This window comes from Glycine max, assembly GCF_000004515.6.
Source record: "Glycine max cultivar Williams 82 chromosome 7 unlocalized genomic scaffold, Glycine_max_v4.0 Gm07_scaffold_69, whole genome shotgun sequence".
Classification (NCBI taxonomy): Eukaryota; Viridiplantae; Streptophyta; class Magnoliopsida; order Fabales; family Fabaceae; genus Glycine; species Glycine max.
The window spans coordinates 24,550-40,827 of NW_024464673.1; the positions used below are offsets into that span (position 1 = coordinate 24,550).

General features: G+C 31.9%; 2 protein-coding genes across 9 annotated transcripts in view; both read right to left on the reverse strand.

Moving 5' to 3' along the window:
- LOC100780862 (uncharacterized) overlaps positions 1–16,278 on the reverse strand; it is a 96,657-nt gene that overhangs the window by 12,809 nt on the left and 67,570 nt on the right. For 2 of the 4 annotated variants that reach the window (XM_041013681.1, XM_041013683.1), the window contains one exon: positions 11,549–11,934. The exons of 1 other annotated variant lie outside the window; for it this stretch is intronic. In XM_041013681.1, coding sequence (XP_040869615.1) covers positions 11,549–11,934 — 386 coding nt within the window. Of the gene's footprint in view, positions 1–9,982; positions 10,887–11,475; positions 11,935–16,278 lie in introns of those variants that run through there. One more of the 4 variants, XM_014777774.3, reaches the window with a different exon arrangement.
- LOC121174392 (probable disease resistance protein At1g51480) lies at positions 34–3,114 on the reverse strand. Of its 5 annotated transcripts, none has more exons than XM_041013686.1 (3): positions 2,854–3,107; positions 2,610–2,673; positions 34–1,315 (listed from the first exon to the last, which is right to left on the reverse strand). In XM_041013686.1, exon 3 carries the CDS (start codon positions 1,284–1,286, stop codon positions 48–50), a length of 1,239 nt encoding a protein of 412 aa, XP_040869620.1. In that variant the 5' UTR covers positions 1,287–1,315; positions 2,610–2,673; positions 2,854–3,107; the 3' UTR covers positions 34–47. The 5 variants fall into 5 exon arrangements, 4 of the variants coding, with proteins under 4 accessions (XP_040869620.1, XP_040869618.1, XP_040869619.1 ...); XM_041013684.1 differs by having other exon boundaries at positions 2,610–2,685; XM_041013685.1 differs by having other exon boundaries at positions 2,774–3,107.

Sequence of the window (16,278 nt, forward strand, 5' to 3'; positions counted from 1 at the left end):
AAAATGGACTTGAGCTCCTCATTTTCTTAGACGGTCATAACTCATTTTTACAGAAATCTCCATAGAATTCTGAACACCACCAGGTCTTGGTTTTTAAGTTTTTCCCACTCCGAGTCGCTCTTTTCTCTTAATGCCCTTCCAACTGTAACTATTGCCATAGGCAACCCAGCACAATACTTCTTAACAATTTCTTGTTTCCACTCGGACATTTCACCCTGTATTCTAGCCTCCTTCCGAAACAACCTCAGAGCATCATCGTCATCTAATTCCTCTACATAGAAAGTTGACTTAACTTCCATTTTATCAGTTAATACGTTTTTATCCCTTGAAGTTAGCAAAATTTTGCAGCCCATATAATCACCAAGAGATTTTTCTTTAGTCGCCTCTTTGGGACCCTGTTTAGCATTGCTTGTCTTCGTGTTTAAATCATTATCATCAACATCACCATCAAGTGGAATCCCTAACTTATTCAAGTCTAATCTGTCCCAAAGGTCATCCAAGATTATAAGGGTGTTCTCCTTCTCTTGCTTTAATCTCGTCATCAGACGATGAGCTCTAGAATTCTCACCCTCCCCTTCCAATCTCAATCTTAACGCAGAAGCAATGTCTTCCTGGATTTTTTGTGGATTGGGATTGGCTGTGATTTCTGATATAGCCACCACATTAAACAGCTTCTTCTCCATAGCTTTCTTAGCAATTGCTTTGATTAAAGTGGTCTTACCCATGCCACCACTCCCATGCAGCCCAATCATTCTTACAGAGGAATCTTCAAGTTTTGCAATTATTTTTTCCACTGTAGAATGTCTAGAAGCAAATCCCATGTAGCCCGGATTAGACAAAGTGAAATCATTAGATGTTAAGTTGTCTGTGTAGGAAACATCATTGAACTTGGCCGACTCATCTATTAGATTCTTGACAATCTCTGCCATCTTCTTAGCTTGTCTGCCAAGTCTATGCCTATTCCAAAAGTAAGGAAATAAAAATAAAACATTGGACAACCCTGTCTTTCTGTGGCCTTCATCGTTCCTAAACTTCTCTAGTTCAGTCTTGAACTCATCTACTTTCCTTGACCATTCTTTGACTTTGGCTTCAATGTTTTGTAAATTATTCTGAGCTTGGTCACATCGACGATCTATGGACTCTTTTTCAAGTTCAAGACTCTCAAAACTAGTCAAGAGTTCATCAACATTTTGCCTGCAACGGAGGATGTAGGCCAACTGCCGAATAATGGGGTCCACCGCAAAATTAAACGTTCGTTCCACTATCGGGGACAACACAGACTCCATTCTGTCAGCTTGATACTATAACTACATCTCTTCCCCACATAAATAAAAACCATATCAGTCTATAACTAATTAAGGAAATACATTTCATCAATCAAAATTCACAAGTTCATTTAATAATCAATGAACAACGGAAAGGACTCCATGGTTTAAAAACTTTCATTTTCAATAATATTTTTAAATTATAAATATAATTTATTTAAATAGAATTCAATAATTTCAAATATATTTTGATGATCGCAGTACAATTGTAAGACCAGGACGCTAAAAAATAATTTATTAAATAATAAAAATAATTTATCCAAATGATCCCTAACATATATGTTTATGATCACAACCAATTGTAAGACAAGGACGCTCAAAATGGATAAGTCAGTGCATTTATCCATGCATTTCATTTATTTTGTGCACATTAGCATGTGGTTTATTAAAAGTTATGTTTTAAAACATAACTTATTCACAACTCCGTAATAAATTCATATAGTTAAATAATGAAAATATACATCACTATTAATTCAAAAGTTTGAATCATCCTTAAAAAAAACATAATTATCAATTTGGTTCCTAAATTATTTTTTAAAAGGTATAGACAAAACAGACCAATCTGCTCTTTTCCGTCTAATTAGGTTGGCATCCTTAAGATAAAAAATTTCAACTGATTTTGTTTATGAATAGTGACGATATTTAATCATTTCTTCTTCTTCCGTCACTATATTTATTATTATATAAAAAAATAAAAGGATTCTCATTTTTTCTTCTTCTTCACTCCGCACTTTGGCTTAACCCAACCAAACCACACGCACTCAAAAGTTGACCACTGTGGCGTGGCACCACCACTTTGCTTTGGGAAATCCTTCCGAGGATGAAACCAAGCACAGAACCAAAAGTCAAGAAGAAAAAGAAATGAAATTTGTTTTATTTTTTAAACTAATAATAAATATACTAATTGCCACTGTTCATAAATAAAAGCCGCTGAAATTTGAAATCAAATTAAACCTTGAAGACCAAATTGATAACTAAGAAACAAAAAGCTAGCCTGCAAATATATTTATTTATGAGCATTCATTTCTGAATATTCCCCTCGTTTTGAAGCTTATTATTGGACATTTGAATGAAATGAATTTTGTCAAAATTTTGTTAAAGAGCTACCAGTTAAATTAGGAAAAAATTATAATGTATTATTTTTTTTGTTAAATTAGCCATGAGAGTTGAAAGATCTAAACGAGAACTTTATATATCCATCTTTATGAGTGAAATTTCTTCAAATCTTGAATAAATGAACAAAAGAAGTAGCCAATATAATAAGCTATAAAGAAAGGAGCAAACCTCTATTCTTGGAATTGGATGACCGTGAGTTGTGATTTGTCTTTACTTGTCACTATTCCAAATCCTAAGCAATAAACTGAATGTGAGAAAAAAAGAGCAGATTTAGGAAGAAAGCAGAAATATGTTGGCAAGCTAAACATGATTTAAGCATATGGATGGCGTACTACTAGTCCGAAGAAGACCAAGATCAAGTTAAAGAGCAAGAGAATACTGAGAGCATGACGAAAGAAACCAGAAAACATACTCGATCAGAAATGATCCTCCCTGTTTGAGTGTTTGGAATGTAAAAATATCTTAAGGTTCATTCCCTCTTATCTCAATTGTCATCTTATCTTCATTGCATTATTAATTGTGGTGATTATCTATATATTCATGATGGGCCACAAATAACATTTTTATAAAAAGTACAGGGATTAAATAAACAAATTGATGCCCCAGCTAAGGACGTAAACGAAATAAGTGGGGAAGTAGGTTGATATAATGGAGAGTAGAAGTGGTCCTGGCTTTTTCTTTCACGGGTGTAAATTAAAGATTCTTTCAGTTTAAGCTTATAAATGAATGATCCATCCCTGCCAGCCTGTCTCAATTGTCCTCATTGCATTATTAAGTAAGGAAATAAACAATTGGAAAACCGTGTCTTTTTGTGGTCATCATCGTTCCTAAGTAAGGAAATTAACACACTTCTAGTTCATCAAAGTTTCGCCTGTAACGGATGTAATCCACTTGCTTTTCAAGCATATCCACACAGAATTAGTTACTGGCTGGACACAGTCTTCATGCTTTGATCTTGATTTTCTTGTACTAGGTACATTACATCTCTTCTCACAGATCGTCAGAGCTATGAGTAATAGATGTTATAATGTTATATAGTTGTTCAATCAAAAATCAAAATACATTTACTAAAACCAGATCAAGTAACCATGTGTTAAAAATTACAAAGGCATCTCAGATTTTAAAAAACATAAAAAAGATATAAGTTTGAATGTATATTTGTGTCTTTAACAAAGAATTTTTCTTTTATTCTCACAAGAAAGAAGATTGCCAGCTTCACACTCAAACATGATCTTAAACACATTAATTCCATCCCATTAATTCACATCTACTAAATTTTTAATTCATTAGCTGTGTATTGATTCTGCATGCATGTATAGCCTTTTTTATTGTTGGAATATATTTCAATAATTCATGTAAATTAATATTTTAAGACAATAAGTCATCTATAAATGTGATCAAATTAAATAGAATAATATAAATTTAAATGAATATATATAAACATTAATCTATTAAAAAATTAATAAAAATCCTGTTAAGTTAAAAAGATACAGAGATTCTCACTAATTACATAAATTTAAGAAGTAGGAGAGGCTTCTCTCCATGAGGGGCGGTTACTTCCAAAGTCAGATGAGGGGGACCACTTGTCACGGAGGTGATGTTGAGGAGGGTTTGGAAGAGTAACATTCCTAGTTTATGAACAATAGTGATAAATAATAAAGTTACATCTTTTATGAAAAATAACTTTTATATTTAATGGATTAAAGGATACCTTAAGCCTTACTAATAATAGATACCTTATAATAGGAATCGATGAAAATATGATGATAACATTCCTTTATAACATTCCTTTATATATATATATATGAATGTTAAAAAAAAAGTCAATATGTTGGTGTTAAAATGAAATTATGAAAATGATACTGAGAGTTGTTAAAACTTAAAACACTGCAAATATGCGGATTATGTTTTAGCAATCATAGTTGGCAGAAAGATTATGTTCAATAAAAGCATGGTTTGTGCTTTGTGTGGAGAGAGACCAGAAAAATAAACTCCCTCACTAAAAGAAAGTTCAAAATTGCCGAAAAAGGACTTTTCATGCTCGGAGGAAAATGATATGTTATGTTTTTGTTTATGTTTTGAGAAAAGCAAAAAGTTGTGTTTTTGTTTATGTTTGTACTTTTTATTTATTTTAAAAATCGTAACTAAAGTTTAAACAATAATATTATTAAAATATTCAAAGAAACATGAGAGTCGTATCCAAGCAACGTGAGTCGTATCAAAGTTGTATCCCGGCTGTATCCGACACACGAATACAACAATTCTTTTCCATTTAATGCTGAAAGCATAAGGGATCATTATTGATGTAATTTTTGTTAGTTTGGATGCTTCGGTAGTCATCGGGAGCTTAGATTAATTTTTATTAGTCTGATCTCCCACCTGGTCTTTGTTTTTAAGTTTTTCCCACTGAGTTGCTCTTGTCTCTCAATGTCCTTCCAACTATAACTATTGCCATAGGTAATCCTGAACATTACTTCTTAACAATTTCTTGTTTAGACTTGGACATTTCGCCCTATATTCTAGCCTCCTTCCGAAACAACTTGATCAGCATCTTTTTCATCTAATTCCTCTGCACAGAAAGTTGACTTAACTTCCATTTTATCAGTTAATACGTTTTTATTTCTTGAAGTTAGCAAAATTTTGCAGCCCTTATAATCACCATATATCAAGTGGAATCCCCAACCTATTGACTTAACTTCCATCTTACATTCTCACCTTCTTCTTCCAATCTCAATCCCAACACGTAAACAATATCTTCCTGGACTTTTTTAGATTGGGGTTGTCTGTTATTTCTCAAAAAGCCACCACATTAAACAACTTCTTGTCTCGAGCAATTTCAGCAATTGCTGCTTTGGTTAAAGTGACATAAGCTATATATATATATAAACCTCAATGTTCTTTGAATTGGATATGATCGTAAGTTATAATTTGTCTTGTCACTATTCCAAACTGGAAGGAATAAACTGAATGTGCGTGATTAAAGGAGTGCTAAGGAAAAAAGCTGAGATGTATGTTGGTAAGCTAAACTCAAATTAAGAATACTGAGGAAAAGGAGAATGCTTGCACTATAGAATTTTTTTTTTACTAGTTAGCTTCTAAACCTATACCACAAAACTGATATATAAAAACTTGAGTCAAAATTATCCCCAACAATATGGGACTCGATCTTTTGTTATATACTTCAAATTACAACAATCTCTACATATTACAAAAGGTTAAATAAGATAGGTTGGGATTTTTTTTATGAATAGTAAGCTATTGGGTTCACATGAAATATAATGCATGCATCGTCCTAGTGGAACAAGTTATTGAATCACACATTAATTGATAAGAACTTTATAAATTATTAAGCTTTTTCACAATCACATAAAACAATAACAATGAGAAAAATCAGTTTAGGATAGTTATAGATCCAACACTTTTATGTATAATTGAAAAATGAGATTTCATACTGAAATATGCCTGATAGTTAATGAGAAATTAATTTTTTCAATTAAATAGGTGCAAAGTCATTTTAAAAGAAAATATATATATAATTTACTTAAAAGCCAAAAAATTGAACCAGGCTAACTATTAATAAGGTGGAAAGGTTTTGATATTGTATGTAGGCATACAAATTTGTTTAGAGTTTAAAATTTTAAGATGAAACATTTGATAAATGTGATCAATAAGGAGATGTTATTGAGGGTCCAACGGAGAAGAAAATAATGAAAAATAGTTTAGATGGTTGGTAAGAGATTGTTTATAAAGATTTGAGATCCTTTAACATATTATACTGATGATAAAGTACAATGGCGTGTGTTAGTAGTCTATATGACTGACTGTATATTAATGAGAAAATAAAACTCAAATCATTTGCTGCAGAAAACCAGTTGTTGACAGGGCTGAAAGTTTTCATCCAGGGGCAATCGATTAGACGATTATAGCAGGCTATATTGCAACTATTGCATTATCCTCTGCAATAACTAGATTTTCAAGTTTCACAAGATCTTTGGCTACTGATTCGGGAAACACACTTTTATGGCAATTACAATTGTCAACATATACCTGTTGTAGAAGTCTTGTGTTGCACGTTTCACACCAAATATGGTTTGGTTTTCACATAATTACAGTCTCGAACTTGCAATGTTTCCAATCGAACGGTAACACTGCATCTGATAAAAATTGGCACTGGTCCACAATCAAAGAGTGCAATTTACTGAAGCACCTTTTTGGCTTCGGCATTAAGCCATCCCCTATATTTTGTAGCTGTTGGTCACATTCGAGGGAAGCCAATGCTACATTTCGCGCATTCTCCGAATCCTGAACATGCATAAGAACAAGAATAAATATTAATGGACACCTCATATGCTAATAGAAATTTTGTGAGAGAATAAAAATAAATATAAATATATGATAAGTGATACAATTTAATAGGAAAAAAACAGACATAGAGAAAAATAAATAAAAATATCAAATAAGTATTTATGATAATTAGATGAATTTTCATATATCATTATTCTAACAATAAATAAAAATATGAAATTAATTATTACTAGGTTCGAAAAGAATTGGGATTTAGAATTTTATTTAATTTTCGTAACATCAAAATTTGTTTGAGCTGTTGACTTTCATTACAAGAATGTAATATTGCTGGGTTTAGAGGATCCCAGCTTAGCTACTATCATGACAAACTTACGTGCAATTCAACGATCACCTTGCCGTATCTTATTTGAAATTTGAAACAATTCAATCGGACTATCACATTTTCTTTGTTTAGCTATATAAGTTATTAACTAGTAAAATATGTTTAGTTTCTCAAGAATTTTTAAAATTCGATTTTGGTTTCTCTAAAAAGTATCTTTTTCGTCGCTTCAATTTTAAAATGCACACTTTTAATCCTAAAGCATATTGTCTAAACTATTTCTCATCCTTATATAAACTAAAAGTGGTACATTATAATTTTAAAAGGATAAAAAAATTTAAAAGTATTAAAACTAAATTTCAAAATTTTTAGAGGAGTCAAAAACATATTTTTATACCCATTATTAATATTGAGGGTTTTTTTTCCAATAACACTCACGGCTGTTAAAGTTCGAGAGTGCCTGACTTTGGAATGAGACATCGATAACTAATTATTAAGAAGGAAAATGATGTAAATTTCATCGAGAAAAAACGTTGCACATTGATAATATAAAAGATTTTAAACAATCATAATTATTATTTATTTTTATTCAAGTTTTTAATTTAATGTAATTTTTTATTTATTATATTTCATAATTATTTGATTTTGATATATTGTTTTAATTTTTTTCTAGTAATTTAAGTGATTCGTTTGAGTCCTTTTTTTTAATTTTACGTTATAAACATTAATTGTTACATTAATATGACATCTTGTATCATCTTTTTTCCCAATCTCCATAGCCACACCATAAATCACCACCTCGGACTCAAACACACCCACAAAGTATTCATTTTTCACAAAGAAAAATTTAAAGGCGAACTATTGTGAAAAGTATCTTTAAAAGGACTTTTGTAATAGTGTCATGCTTACTACGACCCGTGTTTCTTAAAGTTGCTAGACTGTACATAGCAACAAGTCCAAGAATTCGTTTGTTGAACTGTGGAAATTCCAATGTTTTGACTAACCTTCCCCTGCCTCCTCAATTTTCTATGCTTCACCCGGACTCCTTTCATACTCAAATATTATAAGATTTTTTTATTTTTAATTTTAAGCTCGTTTTTTTTTTATCTAGATCACAAATTAAGTTGAAACAACTTTATGCTAACTGATTTATGTAATTAGTAGTTAATTTTATATTAATTAAGATGTTAATTAAGTTTATTTGCTATTATTTTTTAAAAATAGTTTGTATAATTAATATTTGGTTGAACATAATAAAAAAAATGAAATAGGTGCCACCGTGTTAGTATTAACAAAAACATATATTAGGAACTTGGGGTTTATATGCATCTTGTCTTTGAGCAAACATATTTTGAGACTTATTACGCGCGTATATACTCTATAGAGGGAAAAAATAAAGAGATTAAAATATCAAAGTTGCACAAATATTCCTGAATTTTATTTAATTAGAGCACTACAGTAACTTCAAATACTACTGTTAACAAGCCATACCAAAGTATAAAAATTGTTAAGAGAAAAATATCGTGCTTTGTGATGCAGGTTTTTGGGGCCATCCCATTAGTAATAGAAGTTTGGTGAAGTGTCTAATACTCCCATGAGAGTAACATACATAAAATAATTCTAACTTGTTACCTCATGGGAGGACTTGACTTTTGAATTTTAATTTGGTTTTGACTTTTTAACATACATAAAATTATTCTACAATAAATTTTGAAACTTAATTTTTTTTTAAACATGCGAGTTTACCATTTTGAAAGTTTATCTTTTGTGAAATAATATTAAAATAGTTTTATCATAATAGAATATTCATATTTTAATTTTTAAATTGTTTCAATAAATTATAAATATTAATCTAAAAATAAAATGTAAAGATACTAAGAAATATGAAAAAATAGTTAGACGTACCACTATAATAATAAAAAATCAGACAAATAGATTATAAAAATAAAAAATTAATTAATAAAAAATAGATAAATAATATTATAAAATAAAAAACCATACAAAAAAATAAAATAAAATTTTTAAAATTTTGTAATATTATTTTTTAAAAAGTACATTTTTTCACTTCTTAAAATATTACGGATATTTTATGTAGTTATTTGATAAAAAAATTTAATATAAATGCTATGTTAATATATCGTGAAAGAATTTTCTTGCATGGTTTTAAATGTTGTTTATTAAGAATTTTTATAGTTTAATCTAAGTAAGTTGCTAATAATTTTTTTTAGTTAATGTTATTTTGTAGTCATACATATATTATATTTGACTTAATTTTTGGTTAAAAATTAAAAATAATATAGACCTTTTTGTGAAATCAATATTCAATTTTCATTTTATTATGATTAGAATTATATAAATATTTTTTTACAGGAAAATATGTAATTATCTTATTTTATATAAAACTATTTTTTTAAACATCAATTCTGTTAAAAAATTATTATTATTATATATATATATATATATATTAAAAAAAGTCTCCCAAATAATTAATAGGGACAATATTCACACGGATACTCTTCGTAATTTTAATAAATAATCGAATGATTCATTCAGTACAGCAGTTACAATTCCGTTATTGGCCTTGGCTAAAGCCGATTTACATGTTAATTGTAGGAGATTAACAAAGTGGAAAACTCCAACTACAATCAAGAGTTATGTTGAAGATTTTTTTTTTCTCGACAAAGTTATATGTTGAAAACTTTGAAGCTTGAAATATAGGTAAAAGTAATAGTAAACAAAAAGAACAATTAATATAACTTATGACGCACTTTTAGTTATAGACATAGTAATTAAACTCTTAAAAATTAAAATTAATCTTTTAACATAGCATACTCGTAAAAACGAAATTCATTAATTTTTTAAACTAGTACATAAATAAAGATAAAAATAATTTAACATGGCCTCGAATTGCGAGTTATTTAGGCAAAGTCATTCTCCTCAGAAAAAGTTATTTCCATCCAAATTTCTGACACAGTGTATGATAACAACAATTATAATAATGTTGATTAAAAAGACAGAAATGGCTATCGGTTTTGCATGGCAGAGTTGAGATTAGTTTCCAATGGGATAACATCTCCGCCCCAATTAATATTCACTTCTAACAGCTTGTCTGTTTTGACTGTACCTGCACACAAACTTTCCATTCTCTCGCAACCGATTACTGTGAATTCCTCCAAGGACGGGAAACTTAAACTCCCTTTGTAGAACCTTCTCAGCTTTCCTAATCTTATAAGTTTCAAACAATTGAGCTGCTGAAATATTATCTCATTCTCATCTGATTCATCCCCTTCCTCTGTTGAAGACACTATCTCTTCAATTGAATCACACCAACTTATCTCCATTGTTTTGAGTTGACCCAAACTTCTTGCTGTTGAGGATGTGAACAAATATAGCAGACTCTTGCAATTTTGTACTAGCAAATATGTCAGATTGGAGAAAGACACTGTGCATGGTACCAGATTTATTGAACTCAAACAGCTGATTACTTGCAATGTTTCTAGATTTCTGAGAAAGGGCACAATCCCAAAGTTCTCTGACCCAATGGAAACAAGCTCTGGAAGGGAGTCCCAGCATATCACTTTCAGCTGTGAAACCAATCCATCCTCATCCACATTAAGGCTATCAAAGCAGAAAATCTCTTTGAAGAAACCATCACACACCTCAAGCTTCTCTATATTGGGCACCCGTTGTAGAAATTCGTCGTATTCAAACGACAGAGTAAGAACTTTTAACTTGTTTAAGTGGTTTCCCTGGAATTCTCCACTCAAAATCATGTTCAGTTCATGTTCACCGAGTATCAGGTGCTCTATGTTGGGTGTAAGCTACGAAGAGAAACCAACAAAGCAGGTTAGGGCAGTTATAGATCCAGCTCTTTTTTATATAATTGAAATAATGAACTTTCATGCTAAAAGAAAAAAAGACGAACTAGGCTAGCTATTTATAAGGTGGGGAAAGGATATTGATACCGTATGTCGATATGTGTCCAAACAAATTTATTTCGAGTTTAATATTTTTGAGACGGGAAAAGTGATAAATGAGATTATTAGGAAGGTTGTAGAAGAAAATAATGAGAGTAGGGATCGTACCTCAAATGCTGTTTCACATCATGAATGCAACATGTTCCATTATAAATTCATCATGATCAATATTTAATAGTAGCTGTATTATCTGACTTATGTGGATAAATCATAAAAAAAATGGAAGCAAATATGCGTAGAAGATCGATAGAAGACTCAACATAGCATATATATGGGAAAGGTTCACAACTTTTTAATTTTAACAGGATGGCAATTTGTTCATATAGAAGTAGTAAAGAACACTAATGATGACAATTTAGTTCATATATACAGAAGTAGTAAAGAACACTAATGATGGAAATTTAGTTCATATATATAGAAGTAGTAATGATACCTTTTGAATACAGACTTGATTTAGAGGATGTGGTTCTAGATGTGTAAATGGCTTCAACATGTCATACTTTAACTTTGGCAGATCACATAGTGCCAATGACTTCACATCGGGGAACGTAAGCTCAACATTTGAATTCCAAACATTCTCCAGATTTGGCAGCCGCTCTAAAATCAATGTCTTCAAGGCAAAAGGGAGTGGTCCCATAGTTGTCACATCAAATATGATTTTCACAAAATCACAGTTTCGAACTTGCAATGTTTTCAATTTAGGTAATAAAGGAAGTAAACAGAAAGGTAACACCGCATCTGATAAAAAATGGCAGCCGTCCACAATCAAGGTGTTTAACCAAATGAAGCGGAAGTGTGGGGGGATATGCAGTGAGTGAAGCCTAAGCCATATCTCTTGTACTGGGCTATCTTTGAGGTCAATATTTGATTTCCAACGTGCAGACGTCCATAACTGCACACGTAAAAGAATAAATAAAAGATTGCTATTATTCTGTACGAAGAAATGCATCACGAATCGCACGAAATAACTAATGTGCTCTCAGTTTTTAAAGAGTAATTATTTTAAAAATAATAAATTAAAAAAGTAACATATTTATGATTATATTTCAGATTTCCCTTAACCGTGGATGCTCTCTAACCAAAATCCTGCCTTCAAAATTATTTACAAGAGTGATTTTTTTTTTTATCCTAGTTATATCCCATGTATTTTTTACATGGGTCATACATGTAATCTAATTATTTTAAAAAAATCACTTTTTTCATTGATTAGGTTTGTAATTGATGTAAAAGTTACTTTCTACATCAATTATAATTATAATTGATATAAAACAAAACCTATGACATGTCAATAATTTTCATACTATATCATCTAACATGAATGTTAAATAAACTTATTCATGAATTTTTATGTGTATGAATAATTATCTATTAAGATATATCAACTACTTAAAATGAATCTTAATATTTTGGGGAATTAATTCTGTAGCTTTAGATAAGAAAATATCCTAATTCGCTCAAAAAATTACTTACACCTTATACGAAAATATTTTTTTTACTTTTACCTATTTTTGTAAAATTATTGGCAAATATCCTACTGTATATACCTTACCGAGGGGGAAAAAGAAGGATACATATATAAAATGGATTTGTTTTATAAAAAAACAAAAAAAAAAAACATTCATACTATTTACACGTATCCTAAATAAAATTATGAAAAGAATTATTTACGAAAATTCGGATTTAGAATTTCATTTAATTTTCGTAACATCTAAATTTGTATCAACTGTTAACTCAGTAAAAAAATTATAATTTGGCAGGTAAGAGAATCTGAGTTCTGGTATTGATTAAAACAAACGTAAATGCAGTCCAATGATACATTGCCTTGTAGAATAAGAATTATTTTGTAATAATTCCACCAGAGCGTTACATTGATTTGCTTTGTATGTCAATCATTAACATTTAGGCTTGTCCATGACATGAGAATGCTTCACTTTTGAATGAGACTAAATTAACGACAAGGATGTAAATTTTATCTTCACTTTATAATTTAATTAATGTTTTTTTTATCACATAACAAAAAGTTAGGCTATTATCCACTGCGGATCTAGAGGTGAGCAGACCCTATCCCCATCCCCATCCGCTTGCAACTTTTCATGTATATATGTTTTGAAGTTGATTAGTTTAAAATTATAGTATAAAACAATTATACTACTAGAAAAAAAGTATTTTATGATATTGATTTTAAGTCAGTTATACAAAGGTCAATGTAGTAAGCAAAGCGGCGACATTTTTGTAAATAGTTGTAACTTTTTAAAGGCAATTTCTTTAGAAATGACTTTAAATATACTTTACTGTATCATTTTTTCAAAACCATCTTCTAAAATTAAATCGTTTTTTTAAAACCGTCTTTAAAAACATTGAGTTTCCACTTTTTGTTGCTGACGTGGCACGTTTTAATTGGGCGAGAGCTTGGACAACCCTAGATCCATTAAAAAAAAACTGAGAGATTCTCATTCTCGTTCACTCTTCCCTCACAAAGCTAGAAGTGCCCATGACCATCGAAGAGGCTAAGGAACAAGATCGTGGGGTTCTCTGTCAACACCCTCCCCCCCAGTTCGCTCCGCCATCCCCATGCCGTCACCATTGCCGTCTCACCGTCGTGTGCTCCTCCTTCTGCCGCCGCAGTCGAAGCCGCAGACGTCACAACAAATTATCTCTTCCCACCACCACCTCCACCTCCTCATTTGAACCAAAGCTCTTATCGACCTCACTCCCTTAACCGCTTTCCAAACTGAACTTTGACGGTTCCTATCTTCTGGCAAAGACACTTACCGAGATTTGCAAACCTTGGTCACTCTCGACCACAACTGGAGGTTTGTCGTTTCGTGTCGCCCTTCCACCTTGCATTTCCTCGGAACTTCGGCGTCTTTGACCTTCCTCGCCTTTTCTGTTTTCACGATTTTGGCTTAATTGATTTCTAGGTTTTCGTCTTGGTGTCGTAACACATCTAGTGTTGGAAGAAGAAGAAGATTTTATTTCATTTGCCACACAAAATACAAGAGTATGATCCCCTATTTATACTAAAATAGAGTGACCACTCACATAATTTGCTTATTCAAGAATACTAAATGCTCACATAATTGCTTATTCAAGACTTTGTAACTCACAACCTTACAACTTTCATCTTCCACAATTTAAGGCTCATAAAACTTGTTATTATTATTTTTCTAATTAATATCTAACATCCTCCCTTAATTGGAAAATTCTTTTGCACACCAAGTCTTGCTCGCAATCTTCGAAAATCTTCAAATTTGAGAGGCTTGGTGAAAATATCCGCAACTTGATCTTGAGTTTTCACATGAGTCAATTCTACTTCTTTCTTGGCAATGCACTCTCTAATGAAATGATACCTTGTATCTATATGCTTACTTCGTTCATGGAACACCGAATTCTTGGCAAGCTCTTGTGCAGATCTATTATCAACATAGATCTTTGTGCTTTCCTTTTGCAACAACTGAAGTTCCTCCAACAATCTTCTTAGCCAAATGGCATGACATGTGCAAGAAGTTGTAGCTACATACTCGGCTTCACAAGTAGAAAGTGTCACAATGCCTTGCTTCTTAGAACTCCATGTAAAAACACAATCACCCATAAAAAATACAAATCCGGTAGTACTTTTTCTATCATCAACATCTCCGGCAAAATCACTATCACAAAATCCCACAAGCTTATAGTTATTGGAGGGAGAATAAAACAATCCAAAATCAATTGTACCTTTCAAGTAACGAAGAATTCTTTTTGCGGCTTTTAGATGAGGAGAGGTAGGAGCCTCCATAAAGCGACACACAACTCCCACCGCATATAGAATATCGGGCCTTGTATTGGTTAGATACCTTAAACTCCCCACAAGACTCTTGAAGATCGTGGAGTCTACCTTCTCTCCTTCATCAAACTTTGATAACTTCAAGCCACCTTCCATAGGTGTGTTCACGGGATTGCAATCAAGCATATTAAATTTCTTCAACACTTCTTTTGTGTACCTTTCTTGTGAGACAAAGATACCATTCTCCGTTTGCTTCACTTCCATTCCCAAGTAATATGACATGAGTCCCATATCTGTCATATCAAATTCACGAGACATGGACTCCTTGAAGTCTTCAAACAAATTTGGGTTATTGCCGGTAAAGATAAGATCATCCACATAAAGACAAATAAATAAGACATCACCATTATTAAAAGTTTTAACATAAAGAGCATACTCATTTTGACAATGAACAAACCCATTGTCTTGGAAGTACTTGTCAATGCGAGTATTCCATGCCCTCGGTGCTTGCTTTAGACCATACAACGCCTTGTTCAATTTCAAGACTTTTCTTTCTTGACCTTCAATGACAAAACCCATTGGTTGTTCAACATAGACATCTTCTTCAAGATAGCCATTTAGAAATGCCGATTTTACATCAAGCTGAAAAATTCTCCACTTCATTTGAGCTGCCAAGGAAATAAGAAGACGAATGGTTTCCATGCGGGCAACCGGTGCAAACACTTCATCATAATCAACTCCATATTGTTGCTTATAACCTTTAGCTACAAGTCTTGCTTTGTGTCTCTCAACCTCTCCTTTTGCATTCTTCTTGATTTTGAACACCCATTTGACTCCAATTGCTTCATGACCTTTGGGAAGGCTTGATAACTCCCATGTGTTGTTCTTCTCAATGGCTTTGATTTCTTCTTCCATGGCTTGTCTCCACCTTTTGTCTTTCATTGCTTCATCAAAGTTTAAGGGTTCATTGTCAACAAAAAGACAAAACAAATCATTTATAACTTCAGTTTCATCATATAATTCTTGAATATTTCTCATTCTTCTTGGCCTTTCACTTGAACTCCCTTCGGAAGATGATGAGGCTTCATTGGTTGAAGGAGTTGGTGAAAGTGCTGGAGTTGAATCATTTGGAGTCAAGGCTTCTTCATCTATTTCTTCAAAGTACGGGAAAAAATCATAAGTGTCTTCTTTCTCCTCCCAATTCCATGTGCCTTCTTCATAGAACTCGACATCTCGGCTCACAATTGTCTTTCCATTGTTTGGATTGTACAATTTGTAGCCTTTTGAGCTTGCATCATAGCCAATGAACACATGTTTCTCACTCCGATCATCAAGCTTGAATCTTCCTTGGTCGGGTACATGAGCATATGCAATGCTCCCAAATACTCTCAAGTGATCAACTCTTGGCTTCACTCCACTCCATGCTTCTTGCGGTGTTTGATCTTTGACATTCTTTGTTTTACACCGATTGGG